Below are 14,389 nucleotides of genomic sequence, written 5' to 3'. Positions count from 1 at the left end.
ACTGTGCATCACCGCTCACTGTGCATCACCGCCTCACTGTGCAGCACCACTCACTGTGCATCACCGCTCACTGTGCAGCACCGCCTCACTGTGCATCACCGCTCACTGTGCATCACCGCTCACTGTGCATCACCGCTCACTGTGCATCACCGCCTCACTGTGCAGCACCACTCACTGTGCATCACCGCTCACTGTGCAGCACCGCCTCACTGTGCATCACCGCTCACTGTGCATCACCGCCTCACTGTGCAGCACCGCTCACTGTGCATCACCGCTCACTGTGCAGCACCGCCTCACTGTGCATCACCGGCTCACTGTGCAGCACCGCCTCACTGTGCATCACCGCTCACTGTGCAGCACCGCTCACTGTGCATCACCGCTCACTGTGCATCACCGCCTCACTGTGCAGCACCGCTCACTGTGCAGCACCGCCTCACTGTGCAGCACCGCCTCACTGTGCATCACCGCTCACTGAGCATCACCGCCTCACTGCGCATCACCACTCACTGTGCAGCACCGCCTCACTGTGCAGCACCGCCTCACTGTGCAGCACCGCCTCACTGTGCATCACCGCTCACTGTGCATCACCGCCTCACTGTGCAGCACCGCTCACTGTGCAGCACCGCCTCACTGTGCAGCACCGCCTCACTGTGCAGCACCGCCTCACTGTGCATCACCGCCTCACTGCGCATCACCGCTCACTGTGCATCACCGCCTCACTGTGCATCACCGCCTCACTGTGCAGCACCGCCGCACTGTGCATCACCGCCTCACTGTGCATCACTGCTTACTGTGCATCACCGCCTCACTGTGCATCACCGCCTCACTGTGCATCATCGCTCACTGTGCATCACCGCTCACTGTGCATCACCGCTCACTGTGCATCACCGCCTCACTGTGCATCACCGCTCACTGTGCAGCACCGGTCTCTGTGCATCACCACCTCACTGTGCAGCCCCGCTCACTGTGCATCACCGCTCACTGTGCATCACCGCCTCACTGTGCTTCACCGCTCACTGTGCAGCACCGCCTCACTGTGCATCACCGCTCACTGTGCAGCACCGCCTCACTGTGCATCACCGCTCACTGTGCATCACCGCCTCACTGTGCTTCACCGCTCACTGTGCATCACCGCCTCACTGTGCATCACCGCTCACTGTGCAGCACCGCCTCACTGTGCATCACCGCCTCACTGTGAATCACCGCCTCACTGTGCATCACCGCCTCACTCTGCAGCACCGCCTCACTGTGCATCACCGCCTCACTGTGCAGCACCGCCTCACTGTGCATCACCGCTCACTGTGCATCACCGCCTCACTGTGCATCACCGCCTCACTGTGCATCACCGCTCACTGTGCAGCACCGCCTCACTGTGCATCACCGCTCACTGTGCAGCACCGCCTCACTGTGCAGCACTGCTCACTGTGCAGCACCGCCTCACTGTGCATCACCGCCTCACTGTGCATCACCGCCTCACTGTGAATCACCGCCTCACTGTGCATCACCGCCTCACTCTGCAGCACCGCCTCACTGTGCATCACCGCCTCACTGTGCATCACCGCTCACTGTGCAGCACCGCCTCACTGTGCATCACCGCCTCACTGTGAATCACCGCCTCACTGTGCATCACCGCCTCACTCTGCAGCACCGCCTCACTGTGCATCACCACCTCACTGTGCAGCACCGCCTCACTGTGCATCACCGCCTCACTGTGCAGCACCGCCTCACTGTGCATCACCGCTCACTGTGCATCACCGCGTCACTGTGCATCACCGCTCATTGTGCATCACCGCCTCACTGTGCAGCACCGCTCACTGTGCATCACCGCTCACTGTGCAGCACCGCTCACTGTGCATCACCGCCTCACTGTGAATCACCGCCTCACTGTGCATCACCGCCTCACTGTGCAGCACCGCCTCACTGTGCATCACCGCCTCACTGTGCAGCACCGCCTCACTGTGCATCACCGCTCACTGTGCATCACCGCGTCACTGTGCATCACCGCTCATTGTGCATCACCGCTCACTGTGCAGCACCGCTCACTGTGCATCACCGCCTCACTGTGCAGCACCGCTCACTGTGCAGCACCGCCTCACTGCGCATCACCGCCTCACTGTGCATCACCGCTCACTGTGCATCACCGCCTCACTGTGCATCACCGCCTCACTGTGCAGCACCGCCGCACTGTGCATCACCGCCTCACTGTGCATCACCGCTTACTGTGCATCACCGCCTCACTGTGCATCACCGCTCACTGTGCAGCACCGCTCACTGTGCATCACCGCTCACTGTGCATCACCGCCTCACTGTGCATCACCGCTCACTGTGCAGCACCGCCTCACTGTGCATCACCGCTCACTGTGCATCACCGCTCACTGTGCATCACCGCTCACTGTGCAGCACCGCTCACTGTGCATCACCGCTCACTGTGCATCACCGCTCACTGTGCATCACCGCACACTGTGCAGCACCGCTCTATGTGCAGCACCGCCCCACTGTGCATCACCGCTCACTGTGCATCACCGCTCACTGTGCAGCACCGCCTCACTGTGCATCACCGCTCACTGTGCAGCACCGCTCACTGTGCATCACTGCTCACTGTGCATCACCGCCTCACTGTGCATCACCGCTCACTGTGCAGCACCGCTCACTGTGCATCACCGCTCACTGTGCAGCACCGTCTCACTGTGCAGCACCGCTCTCTGTGCATCACCGCCTCACTGTGCATCACCGCCTCACTGTGCATCACCGCTCACTGTGCATCACCGCTCACTGTGCATCACCGCTCACTGTGCATCACCGCCTCACTGTGCAGCACCGCTCTCTGTGCATCACCACCTCACTGTGCATCACCGCTCACTGTGCATCACCGCTCACTGTGCATCACCGCCTCACTGTGCATCACCGCTCACTGTGCATCACCGCTCACTGTGCATCACCACCTCACTGTGCAGCACCGCTCACTGTGCAGTCCCGCTCACTGTGCATCACCGCTCACTGTGCATCACCGCCTCACTGTGCATCACCGCTCACTGTGCAGCACCACCTCACTGTGCTTCACCGCTCACTGTGCAGCACCGCTCACTGTGCATCACCGCTCACTGTGCATCACCGCCTCACTGTGCATCACCGCTCACTGTGCAGCACCGCTCACTGTGCATCACCGCCTCACTGTGCAGCACCGCTCACTGTGCAGCACCGCTCACTGTGCATCACCGTCTCACTGTGCATCACCGCTCACTGTGCATCACCGCCTCACTGTGCATCACCGCTCACTGTGCAGGACCACCTCACTGTGCATCACCGCTCACTGTGCAGCACCACCTCACTGTGCATCACCGCCTCACTGTGCATCACCGCTCACTGTGCATCACTGCCTCACTGTGCATCACTGCCTCACTGTCCATCACCGCTCACTGTGCATCACCGCTCACTGTGCAGCACCGCCTCACTGTGCATCACCGCTCACTGTGCAGCACCGCCTCACTGTGCATCACCGCCTCACTGCTGCAGTGGGGTATCAGCCGCAATTACGGACTCATATCTCGAGCGCCCAGCGAGGCTTGCTGACGGGCGACACTTTGTAATGAATGCCACTCTGAATGCTCTCCTGCGTCGCTTGCTCCGTGTGTTTCCACCTGGCAGGCTGCCAGTCCTCACTGCCTTATTAATGAGACATCAGGTCAGCAACCACACAGTCTATTCTACAAATGGGAGCTTCCTGACCCCGGAGACGGGCCAGTCACCTCTTCATGTCTCTCGTGTGGAAACAGATGGTAGCCATCAGACAGCGAGGATCAGAGGTTGACAGCATAGAATCCCTGCAGTGCAGTAGAAGGCCACTGAGCCGGCACTAAACCTCTGAAAGAGCATCTTACCTAGGCCTACTCCCCAGTCTTATCCCCGTGACCCCACCCAACCTGCACATCTTTGGAATGTCAGTGCAAACTCCGTCGTTTCATACGATGAACGTCTGAGGATCCTGGGATTATATTCATTGGAGTTTAGGAGGTTGAGGGGAGATCTAATAGAAACTTACAGGATAATGAATGGCTTAGATAGGGTGGACGTAGGGAAGTTGTTTCCATTAGCAGGGGAGACTAGGACCCGGGGACACAGCCTTAGAATAAAAGGGAGTCACTTTAGAACAGAGATGAGGAGAAATTTCTTCAGCCAGAGAGTGGTGGGTCTGTGGAATTCATTGCCACAGAGGGCGGTGGAGGCCGGGACGTTGAGTGTCTTTAAGACAGAAGTTGATAAATTCTTGATTTCTCGAGGAATTAAGGGCGATGGAGAGAGAGCGGGTAAATGGAGTTGAAATCAGCCATGATTGAATGGTGGAGTGGACTCGATGGGCTGAATGGCCTCACTTCCACTCCTATGCCTTATGGTCTCATGGTCTTATGGTTTCATTATATTATCTGGCTGAAGTTGCGCTGGGCCCTTTGAAAGTGTGTGAGGTCTGCAGACATAAATCCTTTTCCCAGCCATGTCAAAACTAGACATGGACTAGAGTCCAGAAGCTCGCTCTCACTCACCCTACTTCACCAGCACATGCCTTCTCCCTCACGTGTTCAGCCAGCTTCCCATTAATAATAATAATCTTTATTAGTGTCACAAGTAGGCTGACATTAACACTGCGATGAAGTTACTGTGAAAATCCCCTAGTCGCCACATTCCGGCGCCTGTTCGGGTACACAGAGGGAGAATTCAGAATGTCCAATTCACCTAACAGCACGTCTTTCGGGACTTGTGGGAGGAAACCGGAGCACCCGGAGGGAACCCACTCAGACACGGGGAGAACGTGCAGACTCCGCACAGACAGTGACCCAAGCCGGGAATCGGGGCCTACCAATCGGCGGGCCGGCCTCTCGGGTTGGGGGCCTCTTTTGTTCTGTGCCGGGCCCTGTAGCCCTACGCTATGTTGCGTTGGGGCCGGCGCGGAGAAGGGAGACGCCGTGCCTGGTGCATTGGCGCCGGTCCCACTGCGCCCATCTGACACCGGCAGCGGCAGCTTCCCAACCGCACAGAGGCAACTGACTCACCAGAACTAGCCAGTGTTGTCACACTAACCAACACTAATGACACCTTGGGCTGGATTCTCCAAATATGAGGCTATGTCCCCAGGCCAGCATCGAAACGCTGGCGTTTCACTTTTGACTTTCCTTATAAAAGTCCTGAGTGATTCTCCGACCTGCAGGGGACTGGCAGGACCCCGGAGTACTCCTCGCAGCCCTGGCTGCGGGTACGGGGCCCTGCACGTCTGGTCGGGCGTCCGCACATGCGCACGGCGGCGGCCGCAGCGGCTGCGCCATACGCGATCCCGGACTCAGACCGCGAATCGACATCGGGAATGTAGGCCCCCCAGAGACGGCGCGCGCCCGCGGATCCGAGCCACCCGATCGCTGCCCTGGCGCTCACGAGGGCCCCCCCATGATGATCGATCCGCCAACCGCTCCCCCTCCCACGGTGATCAATCCCCCCACCGTTCACCCCCCATGATGATTGATCCCCCCACCGCTCCCCCCTCCCATGGTGATCGATCCCCCCACCGCTCCCCCCTCCCATGGTGATCGATCCCCCCACCGCTCCCCCTCCCATGGTGATCGATACCCCACCGCTCCCCCCCCATGGTGATCGATCCCCCCACCGCTCCCCCCCCCACGGTGATCGATCCCCTCACCGCTCCCCCCCATGGTGATCGATCCCCCACCGCTCCCCCCCATGGTGATCGATCCCCCCACCGCTCCCCCCCATGGTGATCGATCCCCCCACTGCTCCCCCCCATGGTGATCGATCCCCCCACCGCTCCCCCCATGGTGATCGATCCCCCCACCGCTCCCCCCCATGGTGATCGATCCCCCCACCGCTCCCCCCCCACGGTGATCGATCCCCCCACCGCTCCCCCCCATGGTGATCGATCCCCCCACCGCTCCCCCCCCACGGTGATCGATCCCCCCACCGCTCCCCCCCATGGTGATCGATCCCCTCACCGCTCCCCCCCATGGTGATCGATCCCCTCACCGCTCCCCCCCATGGTGATCGATCCCCCCACCGCTCCCCCCCATGGTGATCGATCCCCCCACCGCTCCCCCCCCACGGTGATCGATCCCCCCACCGCTCCCCCCCATGGTGATCGATCCCCCCACCACTCCCCCCCCACGGTGATCGATCCCCCCACCGCTCCCCCCCACGGTGATCGATCCCCCCACCGCTCCCCCCCATGGTGATCGATCCCCCCACCGCTCCCTCCCCACGGTGATCGATCCCCCCACCGCTCCCCCCCATGGTGATCGATCCCCCCACCGCTCCCCCCCCACGGTGATCGATCCCCCCACCGCTCCCCCCCATGGTGATCGATCCCCCCACCGCTCCCCCCATGGTGATCGATCCCCCCACCGCTCCCCCCCCATGGTGATCGATCCCCCCACCGCTCCCCCCCATGGTGATCGATCCCCCACCGCTCCCCCCATGGTGATCGATCCCCCCACCGCTCCCCCCCATGATGATCGATCCCCCCACCGCTCCCCCCCCCACGGTGATCGATCCCCCCACCACTCCCCCCCACGGTGATCGATCCCCCCACCGCTCCCCCCCATGGTGATCGATCCCCCACCGCTCCCCCCATGGTGATCGATCCCCCCACCGCTCCCCCCCATGGTGATCGATCCCCCCACCGCTCCCCCCCCACGGTGATCGATCCCCCACCGCTCCCCCCCCACGGTGATCGATCCCCCACCGCTCCCCCCCCACGGTGATCGATCCCCCCACCGCTCCCCCCCCATGGTGATTAATCCCCCCACCGCTCCCCCCCATGGTGATTAATCCCCCCACCGCTCCCCCCCATGGTGATCAATCCCCCCACCGTTCCCCCCCCACGGTGATCGATCCCCCCACCGCTCCCCCCCCAGAGTCCGCAGCCGCCATCTGAGGGTCGATACGTGGTTCGAACAACGCCGTCGGGAACTCGGTCAGTTTTGCCCGGAGAATCGCAGGGGGTGGGCCTCTGTCAATGGCCTCCTAGCCGCGCCGCGTAAATGGGGGGGCCGGAAAATCGCTTGATCGGCGCTGGGCCCGATTCTCGGGTAAATGGGGTTTCTCTGCCCCGGCGCGGCGGGAGCAGCGGAGAATCCAGCCACTTGGCTATCAAATCAAACTCCGTCATTCACTCCTCTTCCACCGACGAACAGCTGCAGCCGTGTGCACCATCTACAAGAAGCCTGAAGGTGATGAGAGGCATGGATAGAGTGGAGAGCCAGAGACTTTTCCCCAGGGTGGAAATGGCAGTCACGAGGGGATATAATTTTAAGGAGATTGGAGGAAGGTATAGGGGAGATGTCAGAGGTTCTTTACAGAGAGTGGTGGGGGTGTGGAATGCACTGCCAGCAGAGGTGGTGGAGTCAGAGTCATTAGGGACATTTAAGCGACTCTTAGACAGGCACATGGACAGCAGTGAATTGAAGGGGTGTAGGTTAGGTTGATCTTAGATTAGGATAAATGGTCGGCACAACATCGTGGGCCGAAGGGCCTGTACTGTGCTGGACTGTTCCATGTTCTATGTTCAATGTTCTACGTTCTATGTTAAGCCCTGTAGGAACTCACCGGGGGTCCTTCAACAGCAATGGCCACTGCCTAGAAAGGGCAAGGACAGATGGCACATGGAAACATCACCACCTCCAAGTTCACCTCCGAGCTACACAACGTCCAAATTGGAAATATATCGGCCATTCCTTCGCTGTCACTGGGTCAAAGTCCTGGAACTCCCTCCCTAACAGCACATTGGGTGTACCTACACCACATAGACTGCAGCAGTTATATAGAATCATAGAATTTACAGTGCAGAAGGAGGCCATTCGGCCCATCGAGTCTGCACCGGCCCTCGGAAAGGGCACCCCAATTATGCCCACACCTCCACCCTATCCCCATAACCCAGTAACCCCACTTAACCTTTTTTTGGACACTAAGGGTAATTTAATTGGCCAATCCACCTAACCTGCACATCTTTGGACTGTGGGAGGAAACCGGAGCCCCCGGAGGAAACCCACGCACACACGGGGAGGACGTGCAGACTCCGCACAGACAGTGACCCAAGCCAGAAACCTGGGACCCTGGAGCCGTGAAGCAACTGTGCTAACCAATGTGCTACCGTTCAAAAAGGCAGCTCACCGCCACCTTCTGAAGGGTCATTCAGGATGGGCAGCAAGTGACAGAGCAGTTATTGGGTTGAGCGGGAGTTGTGGAATGCAGGTGAAGGAGAATTCAAAAAGGAAGGGAGGAGGTTTGGAAAATTCCTGCATTTGTTTGCAAGAGATTAAGAACTGGCCTTTGTTTAAAATGTGGATGTGTTTCAGATATTGTTGCCAGTTCTGGGTAGTTAGTTGCATACACAACCAAAAGAGGAAGTTGGATTCATACTTGGTTTTCAAAACAGGAAGGTCCGCATCATGAATCAGTGGTTGCGCTATGAAGCAGCAAAGAGCTACCCTGAATGTGAGATGGGATACATTATAGATGTGAGCAGATTGATGCTTTTGTCAACTCAGTTTGTGGCTTCGAAAATGGGCATCATTGGCAAACGCTGACATTTATTGTCCATCTCGAGTCAACGCTGAGAAGGTGAGGGTGATCCACCTTCTTCAACCACTGCAGTGTCTGTGTGTGTGCAGACCGTGTTCCCAGAGTGCTGTTAGGGAGGGAGGTCAAGTATTTTGACCCAGCCACAGTGATGTGCCCGAGTCTGGGTGATGTGGGTCTTGACGACCCCAGTGCAGCTCTGGGGGAGTGTTGCACTGTCAAAGGTTCAATCTGCCCGCTCGGCTGGAGAAAGGACAATCCCATGACCACTGTTGACAAGTGAACAGAGGCGCTCACCCAGGAATCTGGCGCAAGGTCCTCCCTCAACCAGCTGCACCAACATTGTGGAACTGGTCATTGTTCTTATGGGATGGTGTTGAGCATAAAATGTTGCTCAAAAGCCTCTAAGTGGAGTGATTGGAAGGATATGCCTGGCCCGCTGGGACGGCGGAAGGGTAAAATTATATTGGTGCAAGTTTATTTTGTATTATCTTATTAAAATTTAAAAATAAATTACTAGGGGGCATAGGTTTAAGGTGAGAGGGGCAAGGTTTAGAGTAGATGTACGAGGCAAGTTTTTTACGCAGAGGGTAGTGGGTACCTGGAACTCACTACCGGAGGAGGTAGTGGAAGCAGGGACAATAGTGACATTTAAGGAGCATCTTGACAAATATATGAATAGGATGGGGATAGAAGGATACGGACCCAGGATGTGTAGAAGATTGTAGTTTAGTCGGGCAGTATGGTCGGCACGGGCTTGGAGGGCCGAAGGGCCTGTTCCTGTGCTGTACATTTCTTTGTTCTTTGTTCTTTGTTCTTTGTTCCCTAAGTCATCAGAACAAAAGTATTTGTTCCCGCAACTTCCTCATTCATTGTAAGGAGTGAACAAACCAACTCTTGGGGCCAATCGCATTGAAAAATACCCTCGCAAAGGAGAGGAAGTCAAACATGAGTTTATAAACGAAAGCAAAGTTTAAAACCTTCAAACTCCAATCATTGTTCGAACTCGGAGCTGGTCCACGCTGGGGGAAAGATTCCAGAATATTGAGTTGATAAGAGCATTGGGCTGAAGACTCTGAAAACACTGATGCCTTGTCCTGGGAGGGAGCTGGATGGAGTCTGTCTGCTGCTCCTGGTTTTCGGGGAGATGGGGTTAGTGAACAGTATGGTTTTCAAACACTGTATCGGTGACCTGAGGAAGGTATCCTTCAGCTGTACAAACAGTGGAATCTCAGAGCTGAAGGAGGCTATCTCAGACCTTCCGACCAACATCAGGGTCCTCAATGTCTCCTTCAACAAGATCTGGAAGCTACCTGCACGACAACTGCGAAACCTGACCCAGTTGGAATACCTGAGGCTGGATAATAACCACCTGGTCAAAATCGACCCCTGGGCTTTCTGGAAACTCAGCAATCTCCAGATGCTGAACTTGTCCTGTAACCATTTGGAGACCCTCAACCACAGAAGCTTCCAATTCCTGACCAACCTCACCAACTTAATCCTTCAACGCAACAGGTTGACTGGTATGTCTGGGGCAATTGTCTTTCCATTAAAGAGACTCTCTGTTCTGGATATTTCTTACAATAGTTTAAGTAACGTTTCGTCTTTCTTTGCCGCCCTGACCTATTGCTCTGGCCTCAGAACTCTGAATGCTCAGCACACCAAGATCAGCTCCTTGGAGATCTCCTCGCAATTCCCCCCAAATCTGACCCACCTGCTTCTGGCCGGAAACCTCGTCTCCAGACTGCAGGCGCCGCCTGCCTTCCTCAGCAACATTGTTCACTTGGATTTGTCTGATAATCAGGTGTCCAGGGCCGAGGACCTGACCTCCCTCAACTTCACCAGCCTCCGCTTCCTCAACATCCAAGGCAACCCCTTGGGTAAAGGCGGGGTTCTGAGCCTGGTCCAGTTGATGAAGGCCCCCCTGAGGAATCTCACCCTGTCCAACCTGAAGCTGGAGGACAGGGCGACATTGAAGAAGTTGTGTGGGGCCATTCAGAGGAAGAACATTCAGAGCTTACAGCTGATGGCCAATGGGCTGCAGGTGGTCAGTGGGGCCTTCAACAACTGTCATGATGTTGAGTCTTTGGATTTGTCCTATAACAGAATCAAGAATCCAGACATCATTGGCCATTCGAACATCCAGAGCAACCTCCGGACATTAATCCTCGACCACAATGTGATTCGAGATGTCTCCTTGTGTGGCTTGGGGGAAAATGAAAAAGACAACAAACTTGCTCCCTGTCTGGAGAAACTGGAGCGACTGACCTTCAGATCCAACCACATTTCTGCTATTAGGTCCCACGCGTTCCACCACCATAAGAACCTCCTTTATCTTTCCTTGGCTCTGAATGAAATTAATTTCATCAACAACACCGCCTTTGTGGGTCTGGCCAACTTAAAGCTGCTGTCACTCACTAATAATGCAATTGCAGAGATTTTTTACAATACCCTTACTCACCTCAGCAACCTCCAGATCTTGAAACTGAGGAATAACCGGATTCCTATCGTGTATAACTTCACCTATTCCAGCCTCTCCAAACTCACCATCCTGGATTTAGGGGGGAACCACATTAAAACCATTGAAAAGTGGGGTTTCAAAGGGCTCAAGTCTTTGAAAAATCTTTATTTGGACAGAAACTGGTTGTCACAAATTTGCCCAGAGATGTTTGAAGATCTCAAATCGTTGCAAATCTTGGACCTTGCCAAGAACAAGTTATCTTTCCAAGACACTCGCCTAAAGTTCCCCCCATTCATTAATCTTCGCAATCTCCAAATGTTGAAGTTACAATCTCAGGAGCTGTTTGGCCTTAAAATGTTACCGCAGAATCTGTTTGACGGGCTCCAGAAACTGAAGCATCTGGATATCTCCAACAACAAATTCCTGAACCTCAAGACTCGACCCTTCCAGCAGCTCGCTAGTCTGGAGCAGTTGAGCATGAATAATATTTGTAATGGGTTCCAGACCATCGACAACTTGACTTTCGCCAACCTCGCCAACCTCCAGCTGCTGTCCCTGGAGAATATGGGCTTGGAGTCCATCAGGCGGATCCTCCTTCAGAACCTGACGAGCCTGACTACGCTCAAGCTACAGAGCAACATGATCCGCATCATCGAAGAGAAGGACATGCCCCCTCTGCCCAAGCTGCGCTTCCTCGACCTGAAGTCCAACCCCATCTCTTGTGTCTGTGATAATTTATGGTTCTTGCGATGGTCAGTCAGCTCCCCCGTCCAGGTGGCCTCATTCTACAAATATACATGTGTGGAGCGTGGGGTGAAGAAAACAAAATTTGCAAAGTTTGAGAGCTCCGTTTGCGACGATGGTTTCCTGCAGTTTTGTATCACTGCCCCTGTTATCTTTGCTTTCATGATGACTGTTGTAATTTACCAGAAGGGGAAGTGGAACTTCCACTATGGGTACTATTTGTTCCGGGCATGGGTCCACGAGAGCAAACTCCAGAGGAATCGTGCCAAAGATTACAAATACGATGCCTTTGTCTCCTACAACTCAAAGGACGAAGTCTGGGTGTTTGAGCAACTCATGCACAACCTGGAGAATGAGGGGCCCCCATTTCACCACCTCTGCTTCCACCACAGGGATTTTGAGGTGGGTAAACCCATTGTGGAAAACATTGTTGACGCTATCTACAAGAGCAGGAAGACCATCTGCATCATCTCCCAGAATTACCTCCAGAGCGAGTGGTGCTCCATGGAGATGCAGGTGGCCTTGTATAGGCTCTTTGATGAGCACAGTGATGTCCTTATCTTGGTTTTCCTGGATGAGATCCCTGGCCACGTGCTCTCGTCTTACCACCACCTCCGCAAGCTGGTCAGGAAGAAAACCTACATTCACTGGCCAGCTGATGAGGCCGGACGGAAACTCTTTTGGACAAAGTTAAGAGATGCTCTCAGGAAAACACACCAAGCTTCTGAAGCAACCGTTCATCAACTTACCCAACATACAATCTGATCCCATCAAATAATCCATGCATTTCCAAGGAGGGACTCTGTGATACTGGTCCAAAGGTTTAATCCCTGATCGTCCCCCTCTAGGATCTGGGTTGGCAACAAAAGGAGGCAATTCGGCCCCTCGAACCCTCTCCTCCATTCAATTCGATCGTGGCTGATTTGTATCTCCACTCTATTTTTCCGCCTGTGCTCTTAGACCTCCATACTTTTACTAACAAAACCCCATTAATCTTAGCTGTGGTCATTCGGGCGGCACGGCAGCACAGTGGTTAGCACTATTGCTTCACAGCTCCAGGGTCCCAGGTTCGATTCCCGGCTTGGGTCACTGTCTGTGCGGAGTCTGCACGTTTTCCCCGTGTCTGCGTGGGTTTCCTCCGGGTGCTCCGGTTTCCTCCCACACGTCCCTCAAGACGTGCTGCTAGGTGAATTGGACATTCTGAATTCTCCCTCTGTGTACCCGAACAGGCGCCGGAATGTGGCGACTAGGGGATTTCCACAGTAACTTCAGTGCGGGGGGAGGGTGTTAGAAATTTGCCCCATTCCTGTTTCACTCCCAAATAGTCTAGTTGTGAATTTTAAATGCGTCCACGTGAGGATCCCGTTTCTCTGTCACTGTCCTATCACATCTTTACCATTTGAAACAACCTGATCAGATCATTCATCGACCCTCTGAACCCCTGGGACAGTAAACCAGGTTGGGTAACTGGGCCTGACAATTTAACCCTTTAATCCCCCTTGCTATTCTGCGTGAACCTTCTTCAAGGGCATTATCCACGGTGCCACATCTGAAGCCAGGCTCTTGGGAAATTGAAACCCAGTTTATTCCCCTTTGCACTCAGGTCCCTTGGGTTAAAGTCCAGCATCCCATTCATCTCCCAATCACTTTTGGTTCCAATCCAGCTCGCTCCATGAAAGGACGAAAATATCCTTGGCTCCCTGCAAGAGTCCAATATGAAAGGGTCATTTGGAGGGAGCGCTCCCACTGGTGGGAGGGTGGAATTACCTGTGACATGTTTACATGCCCAGTTCCCATTTGAAATGTGTAAGTAGGAATTCATAAGCGTAAAGATTGACAGAAATGCATAAGAGGCATAGCTCTTAATATGTTATTGATATGTATTGACATATTTTGTATATTAATTGCCTGAAATGGTACGAACTGAGTTAGTAAAGATTTATTGCTCCTGATGTCTCAGAAACATGAACATTCCATATTGTGACCAATGTGCCTTTTTTCTGTGCATCACGGGGATTGCCTGAATTAATACCTTCCTATCTTCTTATTTATTTATTTTGAAATGAAACATATTTGTCTGGTCCGCTGGATTTGGAATTTGTTTAGAATGACAGCAGAATATCACTGTAACAATTACACTGGCTTCCAGAGGCTGGGAATCCTGCGGTGAGTAACTCACCTCCCGACTCCCCAAACTCTGTCCACCATCTACAAGGCACAAGTCAGGAGTGTGATGGAATACTCTCCACTTGCCTGGCTGGGTTCAGCTCCAACAACACTCCAGAGGTTTGACACCATCCAGGACATAGAACATAGTGTTGGCCATTCAGCCCATCGAGCCTGCACCGACCCACTTAAGCCCTCACTTCCACCCCATCCCCGTAACCCAATAAACCCTCCTAACCTTTTTGGACACTAAGGGTAATTTAGCATGGCCAATCCACCTAACCTGCACGTCTTTGGACTGTGGGAGAAAACCAGAGCACCCGGAGGAAACCCACGCAGACACGGGGAGAACGTGCAGAATCCGCACAGTGTCCCAGCGGGGAATCGAACCTGGGACCCTGGCGCTGTGAAGCCACAGTGCTATCCACTTGTGCTACCGTGCTG

General features: G+C 54.9%; 1 protein-coding gene across 1 annotated transcript; it reads left to right on the top strand.

Moving 5' to 3' along the window:
- The first annotated feature begins 9,560 nt into the window (after positions 1-9,560).
- On the top strand, positions 9,561-13,854 carry LOC140404073 (uncharacterized). Its single transcript, XM_072492448.1, has one exon. It carries the CDS (start codon positions 9,662-9,664, stop codon positions 12,542-12,544), a length of 2,883 nt encoding a protein of 960 aa, XP_072348549.1. The 5' UTR covers positions 9,561-9,661; the 3' UTR covers positions 12,545-13,854.
- The last annotated feature ends 535 nt before the right edge of the window (positions 13,855-14,389 follow it).

This window comes from Scyliorhinus torazame, chromosome 29, assembly GCF_047496885.1.
Source record: "Scyliorhinus torazame isolate Kashiwa2021f chromosome 29, sScyTor2.1, whole genome shotgun sequence".
NCBI classification, from domain to species: Eukaryota; Metazoa; Chordata; class Chondrichthyes; order Carcharhiniformes; family Scyliorhinidae; genus Scyliorhinus; species Scyliorhinus torazame.
The sequence above is the reverse complement of the archived record's forward strand: the minus strand, read 5'-3'. Positions and strand labels throughout refer to the sequence as shown.